Source organism: Callithrix jacchus, chromosome 1, assembly GCF_049354715.1.
Source record: "Callithrix jacchus isolate 240 chromosome 1, calJac240_pri, whole genome shotgun sequence".
Taxonomy (NCBI): domain Eukaryota; kingdom Metazoa; phylum Chordata; class Mammalia; order Primates; family Cebidae; genus Callithrix; species Callithrix jacchus.
Window position 1 is genome coordinate 125,487,428 of NC_133502.1, and position 14,144 is coordinate 125,501,571.

At 42.6% G+C, this 14,144-nt stretch overlaps 1 protein-coding gene across 6 annotated transcripts in view; it reads left to right on the forward strand.

Moving 5' to 3' along the window:
• Nucleotides 1-14,144, forward strand: part of ADAMTSL1 (ADAMTS like 1) — a 1,072,914-nt gene that overhangs the window by 1,043,941 nt on the left and 14,829 nt on the right. For all 6 annotated transcript variants that reach the window (XM_078369765.1, XM_078369768.1, XM_035306411.3 and 3 more), the window contains 3 exons: nucleotides 6,376-6,588; nucleotides 8,123-8,303; nucleotides 10,742-10,949. In XM_078369765.1, the coding sequence (XP_078225891.1) occupies nucleotides 6,376-6,588; nucleotides 8,123-8,303; nucleotides 10,742-10,949 (602 nt within the window). The remainder of the gene's footprint in view (nucleotides 1-6,375; nucleotides 6,589-8,122; nucleotides 8,304-10,741; nucleotides 10,950-14,144) is intronic.

Here is a 14,144-nt window from a genome sequence, read left to right on the forward strand (position 1 = left end):
TATAATTTGCAAATATTTTCTCTTATTCTGTGAGCTGCCTTTTTACTCACTTCAGAGTGTTATATGATGTGTAAAAGATTTTAAATTTTGGTCGAATCCACTTCATTTTTTTCTTTTGTTGCCTATATTTTAGTGTCATATCTAAGAAATCATTGCCAAACCCAAAGTCCTTAAAATTTGCCCCGGTGATTTTTTTGGTAAGAGTGTTATACTTTCGGCTCTTAGGTTTAGGTCTTTCATCCATTTTAATTTTTATACATACTGTATGTAAGTCATTTGTTTGCATATGGATATCCAGTTTCCCAGAACCATTTGTTGGCAAGACTGTCCTTTCCCCATTGACTGGTCTTAACACCCTTGACAAAAATCATTCGATCGTATATTTAAAAGTCTGTTTCTGGTCTCTATTCTGTTCTTTTGGTCTCTACGTCTGTCTTTATGCTAGTACAGTACTGTTTTGATTACTACATTTTGAAATCAGGAACTATGAATCCTCTTTGTTCTTATTTTTCAAGGTTGTTTGGTTATTCTGGGATTTTGGATATTCAATATAAACTTTAGGATGAGATTTCTATTTGCAAAATATATCATTGGCATTTTGATAGGGATTGCGTGGAATCGGTAGATGACTGTGGGGAGTAATGACATCATAACCGTATTAAGTGTCCTGATCCATAAACACGAGATGTCCTTCCATGAATTCATATCCTCTTTCATTTCTTTCAGCAGTACTTTGCAGCTTGTAGTGTTCAAGATTTTTGTCTCTCAGTCCATTTTGTGCTGCTAGAACAGAATACCTGAGACTAGGTAATTTCCACAGCCCTCCTTTGCATCCTCCAAATGGGAGGAAAGCTTTGTCTTCATAGGGCCAAAGGTGGAAGCGCAAAGAAACAAATAAGGACTGACCTCACCCTTTTATAATGGCATTAATCCAACCCATGAGGACTGATCACCTCTTAGTACTGTTACAGTGGCAATTAAATTTCAACATGACTTTTGGAGGAGACAAACATCCAAACCATAGTAGCTTCCTTGAGTTTATTCCGAAGTGTTTTCTTCTTTTTGATGCTGTTGTGAGTGAACTTGTTTTTTCTTTTCTGATCGTTACTGTGACATCTGTCTCATTTTTTGTCAACCAAATAAGTCAAAGGGCTAAACCCAAAGCCAGGAGGGGGAAGTATAACCCCTCTCTCATGGGAGGGCACTGTCAAGTTGCAAGGTAGAGTCAACAGAGACGTGATCCAATTCTTCACTTCATGTAACACCACATCCCATACGGAGCTTCCAGGGGTCCGTGTTTAGGTTATTTTTTTTAGAGCCCTCCCTTCCAAATAGTCTTCTCCTACCCTCACTGTACATTACCTCAGGAAGAACAAAAATGAACTGGAAAAAAATTAATGAAGGAGGTAGCAAGGTGCCCTGCTGGACAAGTATCAGGTATGGGGAAAAGAATACAGGCCAGGAGTCAGATAGAAGGCCTGCCATACAATCTCAGGAAAGTCTCCTAACATCTCTAGGCCTCAGTTTCTTCCTCTAGTGGATGGTGAGCTAGATGATTTCTAAGGATTCTTCATCTTGCATAAATTTTAATAGTTCTGTCCCAGGATTGAAAAACAAGAAATATTAGGTCAGGTGCAATGGCTCACATCTATAATCTTAGCACTTTGGGAGGCTGAGGTGAGCAGATCACTTGAGGCCAGGAGCTCAAGACTGGTCTGGCCAACATGGTGAAACCTTGTCTCTACTTAAAAAAAAAAAAGATACAGCTGCCAAGATGGCTGAATAGCAACAGCTCTAGTCTGCAGTTCCCAGCAAGAGCACGCTGGAAGATGCGTGGTCTCCACATTTCCAACTGAGGTACCAGGTTTATTTCATTGGGACTCATTAGACAATAGGAACAGCCCAAGGAGGGCAAGCTGAAGCAGGGTGGGGCACTGCCCACCCGGGAGGTGCAAGGGGCCAGAGAACTTGCTCTACCAGCCAAGGGATGCCATTAGGGACGTTTCTGGACACTCTAGCACTCTGGCTCAGATACCGCACTTTTCCTGTAGTCTACACAACCTGCAGACCAGGAGACTCCCTCCGGCGCCTAAAATGCCAAACTAAAATCTACTGGCTTGAAATTCTCACAGCCAGCATAGCAGCCTGAGCTCAACCTGGGACTTTCAAGCTTGGTGTGGGGAGGGTCACCTGCCATTGCTGAGGCTCCAGTAGGCGGTTTCAACATTGCCTGTGTAAACAAAGCCACCAGGAAATTTACACAGCAGCTGGGCGGAGCCCAGAATGGCAGTTGAGTGAGGCCTCTGCAGGCAGGCAGGCAGGTAGATTCCCTTCTTGCTGGGCAGGGCATCTCAGAACAGAAAGCAGCCCATCAAAGACTTACAAAGCCCCCACCTTCCTGGGACAGAGCACCTGGGAAAAGGGGTGGTTGTGGGTTCAGCTTCAGCAGACTTAAATGTCACAAGGCTGGTTCAACATCCGCAAATCTGTAAACATAATCCATCACATAAACAGAACCAAAGACAAAGACCATATGATTATCTCAATAGATGAAGAGAAGGCCTTCATCAAAATTCAGAAGTCCTTTATGTAAAAACTCTGAATAAACTTGATGTCAATGGATCATATCTCAAAATAATAAGAGCCATTTATGACAAACCCACAGCCAACATTATACTGAATGGGCAAAACCTGGAAGCATTCCCTTTGAATACTGGCACAAGACAAGGATGGCCTCTGTCACCACTCCTATTCAACATAGTATTGGAGCAAGATCAAACAAACTCATAAGTCATCAGGCAAGAGAAAGAAATAAAGAGTATTTGAATAGGAAGAGAGGACATCAAATTGTCCCTGTTTGCAGATGATATGATTGTATATTTGGAAAACCCCATCATCTCAGCCCAAAATCTCCGTAAGCTGATAAGCAACTTCAGCAAAGTCTCAGGATAAAAAGTCAATGTGCAAAAATCACAAGCATTCCTATACACCACAGACAAACAGCCAAATCATGAGTCAACTCCCATTCACAATTGCTACAAAGAGAATAAAATACCTAGGTATACAACTAACAAGAGATGTGAAAGACCTCTTCAAGGAGAGCTACAAACTACTGCTCAAGGAAATAAGAGGACACAAACAGATGGAGAAACATTCCATGCTCATGATTAGGAAGAATCAATATCATGAAAATGGCCATACTGTCCAAAGTAATTTATAGATTCAATGCTATCCCCATCAAGCTACCAATGACTTTCTTCACAGAACTGGAAAAAACCACCTTAAACTTCATATGGAACCACAAAAGAGCCAAGATAGCCAAGACAATCCTAAGCGGGGGGAAAAAAAAAAAAGCTGGAGATGTCATGCTACCTGACTTCAAACTATATTACAAGGCTACTATGATCAAAACAGCATGATACTGCTACCAAAACAGAACAGAGGCCTCAGAAAGAACGCCACACAACTACCACCATCTGATCTTTGACAGACCTGACATAAACAGGCAATGGGTAAAGGATTCCCTGTTTAATAAATAGTGTTGGGAAAACTGGCTAGCCATATGCAGAAAGTTGAAACTGGATTCCTTCCTTACACCTTATACAAAAATCAACTCTAGATGGATTAAAGATTTAAACATAAGGCCTAACACTGTAAAATTCCTAGAAGAAAACCTAGGCAGTACCATTTAGGACATAGGCATGGGAGGACTTTATGACTAAAACACCAAAAGCAATGGCAATAAAAGCCAAAATTGACAAATGGGATCTAATTAAACTTAAGAGATTCTGCACAGCAAAAGAATCATTAGAGTGAACCAGCAACCAACAGAATGGGAAAAATTTTTACAATCTACCCATCTGACAAAGGGCTAATATCCAGAATCTATGGAGAACTTAAACAAATTTACAAGAAAAAAAACAACCCTATCAAAAAGTGGGCAAAGGATATAAACAGACACTTTTCAAAATAAGACATTTATGCAGCCAACAAACATGAATAAAAGTTCCTCATCACTGGTCATTAGAGAAATGCAAATCAAAACCACGTTGAGATACCACCTTATGCCAGTTAGAATGGCGATCATTAAAAAATCAGGAGCCAACAGATGCCAGAGAGGATGTAGAACTATAGGAATGCTTTTATGCTGTTGGTGGGAGTGTAAATTAATTCAACCATTGTGGAAGACAGTGTGGCAATTCCTCAAGGATCTAGCACTAGAAATACCATTTGACCCGGCAATCCCATTACTGGGTATATACCCAAAGGATTATAAATCATTCTGTTATGAAGACACATGCACACGTATGCTTATTGTGGTACTGCTCACAGTAGCGAAGACTTGGAACCAACCCAAATGCCCATCGATAATAGACTGGACAAGGAAAATGTGGCAAATATACACCATGGAATACTATGCAGCCATAAAAAAGGATGAGTTCATGTCCTTTGCAGGGACATGGATGAAACTGGAAACCATCATTCTCAGCAAACTGACACAAGAACAGAAAACTAAACACCACATGTTCTCACTCGTAAGTGAGTGTTGAACAATGAGAACACACGGACACAGGGAGGGGAACACCACAAACCAAGACCTGTGGGGAGGGGTAGCATTAGGAGAAACACCTAATGTAGATGATGGGGCGATGGATGCAGCAAATCACCACCATGGCACACGTATACCTATGTAACAAACCTGCACGATCTGCACATGTACCCCAGAACTTAAAGTATAATAAAAAATAGAATACATAGACACACACACAAATTATCCAGGCATGGTGGTACACACCTGTAATTGTAGCTACTTGGGAGGCTGAGGCATGAGAATCACTTGAACCCAGGAAGTAGAGGTTGCAGTGAGCTGACATTGCACCACTGCACTCCAGCTTGGGTGACAGAGCAAGAACCTGTCTCAAAAAAAAAAAAAAAAAAAAATGAAAACATTAGAAAATCTCTTTTCTCTGTAGATACAGAGGCACCCACAAATCCACAGAGGATAGCCACCTGTCTTAGTCCAGTCAGGCTGATATAACAAACATATCATAAAAAACTAGTGGCTTATAAACAAAAGAAATTTGTTTTTTACAGTTTTGGAGTCTGGCGAGTCCCAGATCCATCCACAACCAAATTTGGTATCACTGAGGGCTTGCTGTCTGCTTCATAGATGGCAGCTTCTCAACATGTCCCCAGATGGTGGAAGGGCCGCAGCAACTTCCCAGGGCCTCTTTTATGAGGACCTAATCTTGTTCTTGAGGACAGAGCCCGTGTGACGGAATCACCTTCCAAAGGCCCCACCCTCTGATACCATCACCTTCCTGATTAGAATTCAATATGAATCTAGGGGGTATACAAACCCTCAGACCATAGCGCCATCTTTGTGCCTTATATCTAATTTTCTGCCTTGCATCTGCGGTTTTGAGTGTGCTTTCTAAAAATTTTATACCAGCTGGGATCTCCCTAGAAGAGGGAAGATAGTCTTAATTATCTTAACTGTACCCAGAGTAGTAAGTACCAAACAGATATTTTTCTGAGTGAACTGAGAGGGAAAAAAATCTCCAAATTATTTACTTTTCAGTGACTTAATGTGTTTTACTCTCCCAAATAAATTCTCTGTGCAAGATAAGTTGCTGGGCACAACAGCAAACTGAGCAAGTGCCTGGACCTTGGAGGAATTTCTCTCACAACCGCAACCTGTGTATCTTACCAGTTCTATCTACAAAGTCTTGGGTAGACAAGATGATATCTGAGTTTATTATTTTTGAATTTTATTGTGTCAAAATATATTTGATGACTATGTAGATATGTATAATATTTTGCATGTCCAGTGCAGGCTTGGAAAAAGTCTTCAGAAGACAAAGTCTTATGCAGAAAAAAGATCCATGGTTAAAAATGTCTTCCTAGTCTCTGATGAAAAAAATTTGGAAAAATCACATAATGAGTAAAATGAGGGAATATGATATATTTTCCAATTCAAGTTTGTTTCTTAACTATTACTATATAGTATGGTATTTTTTCCCAACCTATTATATTTGAAGAAAGAACTTGTCAGAAAAAAAATCACTGTAAGAACTACTTACCTTGAAAAAACTGAATGAATATTAATTATATCATTTTTAAAAGTATAGGGACATAAACAGAAAGAAATAGGTACTTTTGTTATCCAATAATTTTACTTAATTGAATGACTCATAGTCACCCTTCTAGAAGTTCAGAGAATAAAAAGGTCTCCTGTTTGCTCAGAAATGGCAAATATAATAAAAATGCCATGAACAAGGGCGCAATGTGTGTACAATTTCTAGACCCAGAAAGGCACCAAGAATATTCCTTATGGATTTACCAAGGCTTACTTCTCTTTTCCTTTCCTTCTAGGCTGCCCCATCAAAGGTCACCCTGTCCCTAATATCACCTGGTTTCATGGTGGTCAGCCAATTGTCACTGCCACAGGACTGACATATCACATCTTGGCAGCTGGACAGATCCTTCAAGTTGCAAACCTTAGCGGTGGGTCTCAAGGGGAATTCAGCTGCCTTGCTCAGAATGAGGCAGGGGTGCTCATGCAGAAGGCATCTTTAGTGATCCAAGGTAAGAAACCCTGCGGGCTTTGCATACTTATTTCTTGAACAAGCAAGCCCACTTAGGAATCCAATTATCTGTAGAACAAAGTAATTTCTGATCTCCAGTGGTGCCCAGCACATGAAAACTGAAGCTGCACCATGTTTCCATACAGTAAGACTCTACTTCTGCCAACATGGCCCTTGAGAAGAGCCATCCATGCCCCATCCAAGCAGAACCTGGAAAAGCCAGCGCTGCCTTCATACATAGGCCCTTCTGCTTATAATGTTGCTGTAGCTTAGGACCATGGAAACACTACTCTATATCAAAGTCAGATGTGATTCATTTGTGCTGATTTAACTAATACAGATCTCACAGACACACACAGAGTAGCCTCTTTGGTTACTGCCAGTACCTGCTGATCATTCTGAAGTGTCTTCGGCTTTAGTCGTAGGCTGAGGGCTTTCCAGGCACCTTTCCTTTGACGCTGGCAAGGAACAGACTTGAGAAGCCCGTGTAGTTCATGCATGAACCTTCTTGAAAAACAGGCAGGTCAGAAAGCTTTTGGGCGGGGCCTGGCCTTCACTGCACCAAGAAAGGGTTGTAAATGAGGCCAACACACTGGGAAAGAGGGAAAAGTGGCTTTTTTATGAAAACTGTGTGAAGCTTTGGAGTTTTCCATAGGCTGGTTCTACCTGTGGCCTATGTGTGATTCCAAAAGGAAGGATTCAGTGGGAAGGGACAGAGTTTTGTGCCAGTGTGGCACAAGAGGATGGAGAAAGGAGGGAAATTTTTCTAGGCAGATAAGTTTTCTTCTTAAACATCCCTCCTCACCATTTGGCTTTTCAGACAGGAAAACAAATGTTCCATTTTCTTGCCAGCCAGATATTGTCTGCAGAAAACCAGAAGCCAGGGCCTATTTGCAAGACTTGTAATACACAACTTTGCAAATAAGCACTCAAAATTTACCACCTCTATTTATTTTTAACAGCTTTCCTATCAGTGACTCCCAGACCCCCAGCTCAACTAGCTTTCTTACTGACGTCATTGTCTCATATAAATAAGCACTCTCTGGATAGGATGGTTTTTTTGGTACCATTTGCAAAGTCCAGCTCAAATTTGCACTTTTAAATGTGATCGCTAAGTATTTTGCTATATTTGTATCTCTTTGTAGAAAACAAAGTCACTTTCTGGTGAACCAATGAGAGAGAAAAAAGCTCTGTTAACAAATATCTTTAAAAATAAGATGATCTGTGACATTAAGTACTCTCTGTATGCCAGGCACTGCACTACTTTACTTTCATTATTCCCTGTCCCCACAGTAACTTGGTGAGTTGAGGGTCACTGTACTCACTTCACGGCTGAGGCCCCTAGAGACCACGTGACTTGCCCAAATAGTTCAGGAATGGTGCCCATTGAGGAGCAGGGCCTCATTCATAGTAGCTCTTCTCCCTCAGCCCATAAATCCACCCCTTCTACCCTCTCCCTGCCCTGCTCAGAAGGAATTCAGAGTGTGGGCAATGATGGTATTGTCTTTTCTACTCTGCTGCTCCTCCCATGACAGATTACTGGTGGTCTGTGGACAGACTAGCAACATGTTCTGCCTCCTGTGGTAACCGAGGGGTCCAGCAGCCCCGCTTGAGGTGCCTGCTCAACAGAACGGAGGTCAACCCTGTCCACTGCTCAGGGAAGGTTCGCCCTGCGGTGCAGCCCGTTGCATGCAATCGGAGAGACTGCCCTTCTCGGTGAGTGTGGCGGACGCTGGCTCAGACCTCCCCTCCTACGATGGGCCCTCGATTTTAGCAAAGTCGATGGCCAGGCCTTGAGTGGCACTGTGCAAAGAGAGATGCCAGCCAAGGAGCTGTTCTTCCCTCTAGACATAGGCTTCTTAGGCCTCTTGACCATGCTGAAAATAGCCCCACTAAGGGCCATTCAGGCTTCCCAAGTGCCCAGTGGGGTATATGTTCAGGGAGCAAGAGCATCCCAGGGCCTGAAAGCCAAAGACCACCCCCCATCCTACAGCAGTCAACTGACTCTGAGTTGTTTGTAGAAAGGAATGTCTTATCTTTTCAATTGAACGGCCGAGGAAACAGCAATTATTGGGCTTGGCCTGTCCTCCAAGTCTAACCTTAAATACCTGTGCTAATCAGTACTCCAGTTTAGTTGAGAAAATCTTTTCTTTTCTGCAAAGGCCTGCATCTCACTCAAATTGGAATAAATCTGTTTCTGACAGTAGCCTCATACTCTGCCTTTGGGTCCCTCGTGTGGTCCAGAATGACACCCAGGGCCTCTGCCACCTTGCTGATGCTTCCAGAGGCTATGAGTTCCACCATGCACCCCAGCCTCAGCAGTAGTTAAATGGATAGTAGATGGGCTTGGAGTTGGCACCAGTGTGGTGCTCAGAGCCTGGGGGAGACTTGGCTCAGCCCTCAATGCCCCTTTACTCCCTATCTGTAGGACTTTCATGCAGTACTTAGGCAACTGCTTTCTGTTTTGCCAGCTGAGTCATAAAGAGCAGCTGAAACCAGGAGAGACTCAATGAAATATGAAACATGCTCATTAATATCAGCAGTTTGACTTGCTGACGGGAAGGTTTCCACAGGAATGATTAATGTCCTTTTATACCCTTCCTGAACTGTAACATAGCCTGGCCCTCTCCTTTCTCAAAGCCCCCACCTCAGCTCCTGAAAAACTGCTGAAACGTATATTTGGAAATAAAAGTTGATTGAAATGCAGGCCTGACATTCACCAGGGATATAAGAGGCTGGAAAATTGCCCTTGCCAAGCTGTGCAAATTGAAGAAGAGATCCTTGACGTGCCAGGAACTTTTTGACTTGATTTGGTGATGGTCAGAGTCAATCAGCTTAATTTACTTCTGCAAATGAAATAATAATGGCTCTGTTTTCTTGGGTTTCAGTGGCCCCAGGAGTTTTTAAACACCTCTTGCCTGCTTCCTAAGTGGCTCTGCTCCTGTGGGTTGGAAATCTGCATGTAGTCATCCCTCTACAAGGCAAAAGAGCAGGGAAGCTGCCACGAAACTAAATGAGTCACAGCTCCAGATTTAGGAGGAATTTGCTCCCCTTTCCTGCTACATGTCTCTCCTGAAAGCCAGATGTGGTGCCACTTGGCTAGGAAGTAGTCCTAGGTTCACCTTTGACCCGTTTTCCTGCCAGGCGTTTTGAACACTTAGTATCCTTCTTTGCATGTGAACTAATATTGCCCTGGTTGTCTTTGAACAGAACCAGATAACCCTGCTGTGACCCAGGTGGTGTTTTAACCATTTCGTTAAATTTTCTCTATCACTAAAACCAAAGAGTGGGATTTTTTTTTTTTTGTTCTAGATGCCGTGAGCAACAAGTCTTGCAATTCCTCCAAACTGTGTCCTCCTTTCTGAGAATTATCACAGGGTGCATACTTGCAACGAGAAGCCTTGCATGGTTCTTTATGGACCAAGGATGTTCGCAGTTTACAGGCTGAGAGGTCTAAGACTACCGCAGAGAGGTGGGAGGAACTTTACATTTTTCTGAGGGATTGACCGAAGTGTACAGTAGGAAGTACACTGAGCACCTCCAGACGCAACCTTGACCTCAGTGAGGCCCAGATGACTTTCTGGGTCAGGAGGTGGCACAAATTTGGATCTGATTTCTCTAGAAAAACTGTCCCTCCTCTGTAAATTTTAAATGTAAAATTTATTCTCTTACAATTTTGAAGGCCCCAAGTCCAAAATCAAGGTATCAGGAGGGTCACACCACCTCCGAAGGTTCTAGGAGAGAATCTGCTTCTGGTGGCCCCAGTGTTCCTTGGCTTGTGGCCACTTAAGTCCAACTTCAGCCTTCAGGGCCACATTGTCTCCTCCTCTTCTCTGTATGCAATCTCCCTCTGCTTTTCTCCATAATAACACTTGTTATGGCAGGCATTTAGGGCCCAGCCAGATAATGCAAGATAATCCATAATTATGTCTGCAAAGAACCTTGCCAAATAACATTCACAGGCACTAGGGATTTGACATAGATATCTTTTGGAGGAGTTGTTTTTTTAGCCTGCCTTTCCAAGTAAATACTGTGAAAAGAAACTTGGCCCCAAATTAGTGGCAAGAGCAGGGATGGTGTGGGGCGGGGGGGGGATCTCTTTTCCCCATGGCCTGACCCTTTAGAACTCTCCTGACACTTCTTCCTTTCCCCAGGTGGATGGTGACCTCATGGTCTGCCTGTACCCGGAGCTGTGGGGGAGGTGTACAGACCCGCCGGGTGACCTGTCAGAAGCTGAAAGCCTCTGGGATCTCCACCCCTGTGTCCAATGACATGTGCACCCAGCTCGCCAAGCGGCCTGTGGACACCCAGGCCTGTAACCAGCAGTTGTGTGTGGAGTGGGCCTTCTCCAGCTGGGGCCAGGTGAGGAGCGAGAGAGGTGGTTATTTGAAAGCTGAATCTAAATACTGGACCCTGCAGCAGTAGGAAGTAAAATGCTATCACCCCACCCCCTCCTCTCACATTCTGATGGGCCAGGCATAGCTTTTGTTGGTTGGCCAGCTGAGACACCCCAGAGCAGCAGGATTTTAATTCTTTGTGCAGTTCTATGAACCTATGTGATTACATGTTTTTAGGCACTTAGCAAGTCAAAACATTTTGCAATTGGCCATCTATATATTATTACATTCACATTGTCCACTCCCACCTCCAGGTGTGTTCTTTGGAGAACAATCACTTGTGATTTCCTATTAACACACTAACACACTGTGGCCATCTTAATGAAAATCAAATGTTTTTGGCCATAGCATTCATGTTCCAACTCATAAGCCATTTGTGTCCCAGGTAAGTCAAGGCTACTGCTCACTGCTGGCCAATCAACATGCCTCACTGGAGACTCCTTTCTGGAGCCTCTAATAACCCCTCCTTATTTCCAGTGACATAATGTATGTGCTTCACAATCAAAGAGGCATGAGCCCCCCTTGCCCCCGTGCCTGGGGGAATATCGTCTTTCTCTTACCTGGAAAAGCCCATTTCTCATAGCTCACATTCATCTCAAGACAGCTTTGCTTCCAGGCCCTCGAGGCTTATTGGCAGTTTGTAAAATTACAATAGTAAACTGGTCTGGCTACACATGAGAGATGTTTCTGCACTTTGTCATCAAGGTCACTCAAGCAGGGTACAGAGAGTGCATCAGTGATTATGTTTCCTAACAGAAAAATATACAGGTCTTTATCCCTTTCTCCATTCCTTCCCCTGAAAAAACTCACCCTCCTCCCTTTTTTCTAAAACCCTTGAGGCCAGTATATTTCCATCTTTAATGTGACTCACCTGGGAATCTTATTAAAGATGCAAAGTCTAATATGGCAAGTCTGAGGTAGAACTTGGGATGCTGAATTTCTCAAAACTTCTGGTAATGTCAATGCTACTAGCCCAAGGGTACCCTTGAAAGAGTAGTAAGGCTTGAGGCATTATCAATTACAGGTAAATGCTTCATCTCACCATCCTGTTGATGTTTTTCTGCTGGTAATATTGTTGATACTGTGCTTCAAACTGTAGATGCTCCTCAGACCTCCACATCCCACTCCTGTGAGAATGAAAATGATACTTTCTAACCAAAAAAAAAAAAAACTCCTTTTGGAATAGTGTTATGCAAATATTTTTTCTTCCACCTACCTTCATGAAGTCTATGAAAACCATGCTGATTTTAGTCCAAGTAAAACTAAGACCACCTTCTTAGCTGCAACAATCTGGCTTCATATAATAATTAACTTTCTTCTTTTAATCCAACATACATTTATGGGACACCTGTCTTGGGTGGGGAACGTGTCCCATATAAGCATGTGCAGAGAATGGAAGGGAAACGCAGCCTGCAACATTTGCAGGAGAATGAGGTGACAGGATAGAAATGTGGCCTGGAAAGCAGGTGCAAGATCATAAAAGGGTCTTCTATGCTACACAAAGAATTTGGATTTTACTATAAGTGCAACTACAAAGATTTTTAAGGAGTGGCAGAGTTAGACTTTTAAGATTACTGTCTGGCCAGGCACAATGGCTCATGCCAGTAGTCTCAGCTAATCAGGAGGCTGAGGCAGAAGGATCACTTGAGAGGTCAAGTCTGCAGTGAGCTGTGATCATACCACTTTCACTACTCCAGCCTGAGTGACAGAGTAAAACCGTGTCTTAAAGAAAAAAAAAAAAAAGGCAGGGCGGCAGTATGTTCTTTGCAGTAAAGTAAAAGGACTACAGAAAGAGAAGCCTAATCTAGGTGAGCAATTATAGTGACCAGAATGAAGGTATTGAGCAGTGCCAATGGAGAGAAATCCATTTCCTCTTTGCGTGATTCACATGGTTTTCATAATCCACTGGATATCAGGGATGAGAGAAAGAAAGGAAGTCAAAGTTTAGCTGGAGGTTCTGAATCAAACAACTAGACAGGAATACAGAAAAAAAGAGGGTGGATTGGTGCTACATGGAATTGTCTGGGACATATTTAGTATGAGATATCTAAGTAGAGATGTTCATTAGGTAATTGCACACATAGGTCTGGAACTTAAAAGAGAGCTGTACTAAACACTATCAATTCAAAAGTCATTAGTATACAAGTGGTGGCTAAGAATCATAGATTATATCACCCAAAGAGAGGGAAAGGATCAAATTAAGGAAAGGCACAGGAAAGAACTCAGGGTTAACATAACACTAATTAAACTGTGGGAAGAAGAGGGAAAAAGATGAACCTATTGAGTAGGAAAATTCAGAGACCAGTGGAGGAGCTTTTTCCACAAGGAAGGAAGTTAATGGTATCAAAATACATCCAGCAGAATAAACAAGATCCAAAATAAGCATTGACCTATTTTGTACCCACAGTGCAGGTCTGAACTTGACTGAGGCAGTCACTAGTAACTCTGTGAATGGCAGTTTCCGTATGAAAGTAGGCACTAAAACCAGCAATAGATTTAGGTACAAAGAAGAGTGGAGTGAAGGAAGTAATTCCAGGGACACATTAATCCTTCAAGAAATCCCAGTGTAGTCAAGGGACATCAGCAAAATGGCAGATTAGGAAGCTTCAAGTCCATGTTCCTTATATAAGCATCAAAAAAACAACTGGAGCCTGGCTAAACTAACCTTATAAGTGCTCTAGAAAACAGCCCAAGTTCCACAGCAACCAAGCAAACAGCCAATAAAAAAAAAAAGCCATCTTTAAAATGATAGGAAATTTACTGGTATTTTCATTCATCCTTGCCCCACTCCCCCATGTGGCAAGGTGGCGGCCACTACTTGTGAAATCTGCAGAAGGACTACAGACCTGCAGACACCTGGGAAAATAGATTGTGGGTGGAGCCATAAAACTGACCCTCTAGACACTCAAAAGCAGCTATGTATATGGAGAAGGCCCATACAAACCACATAAAAGATCTGAGAAGACCTTACGTTTTCACCTCAGACTGATTAGCTGGGTATACTCTGAACATAGTAATCAGTGATGGATTCCCCCATCCCAGAGCCAGTCTACAGAGACTAGGAGAGATGGCTGTTTTTTTCAAATGCCCAATTTTCAACAATAAAATCACAAGCCTTACAAAGAAATGCAAAAATATGGCCCATTTAAAGGAAGAAAAT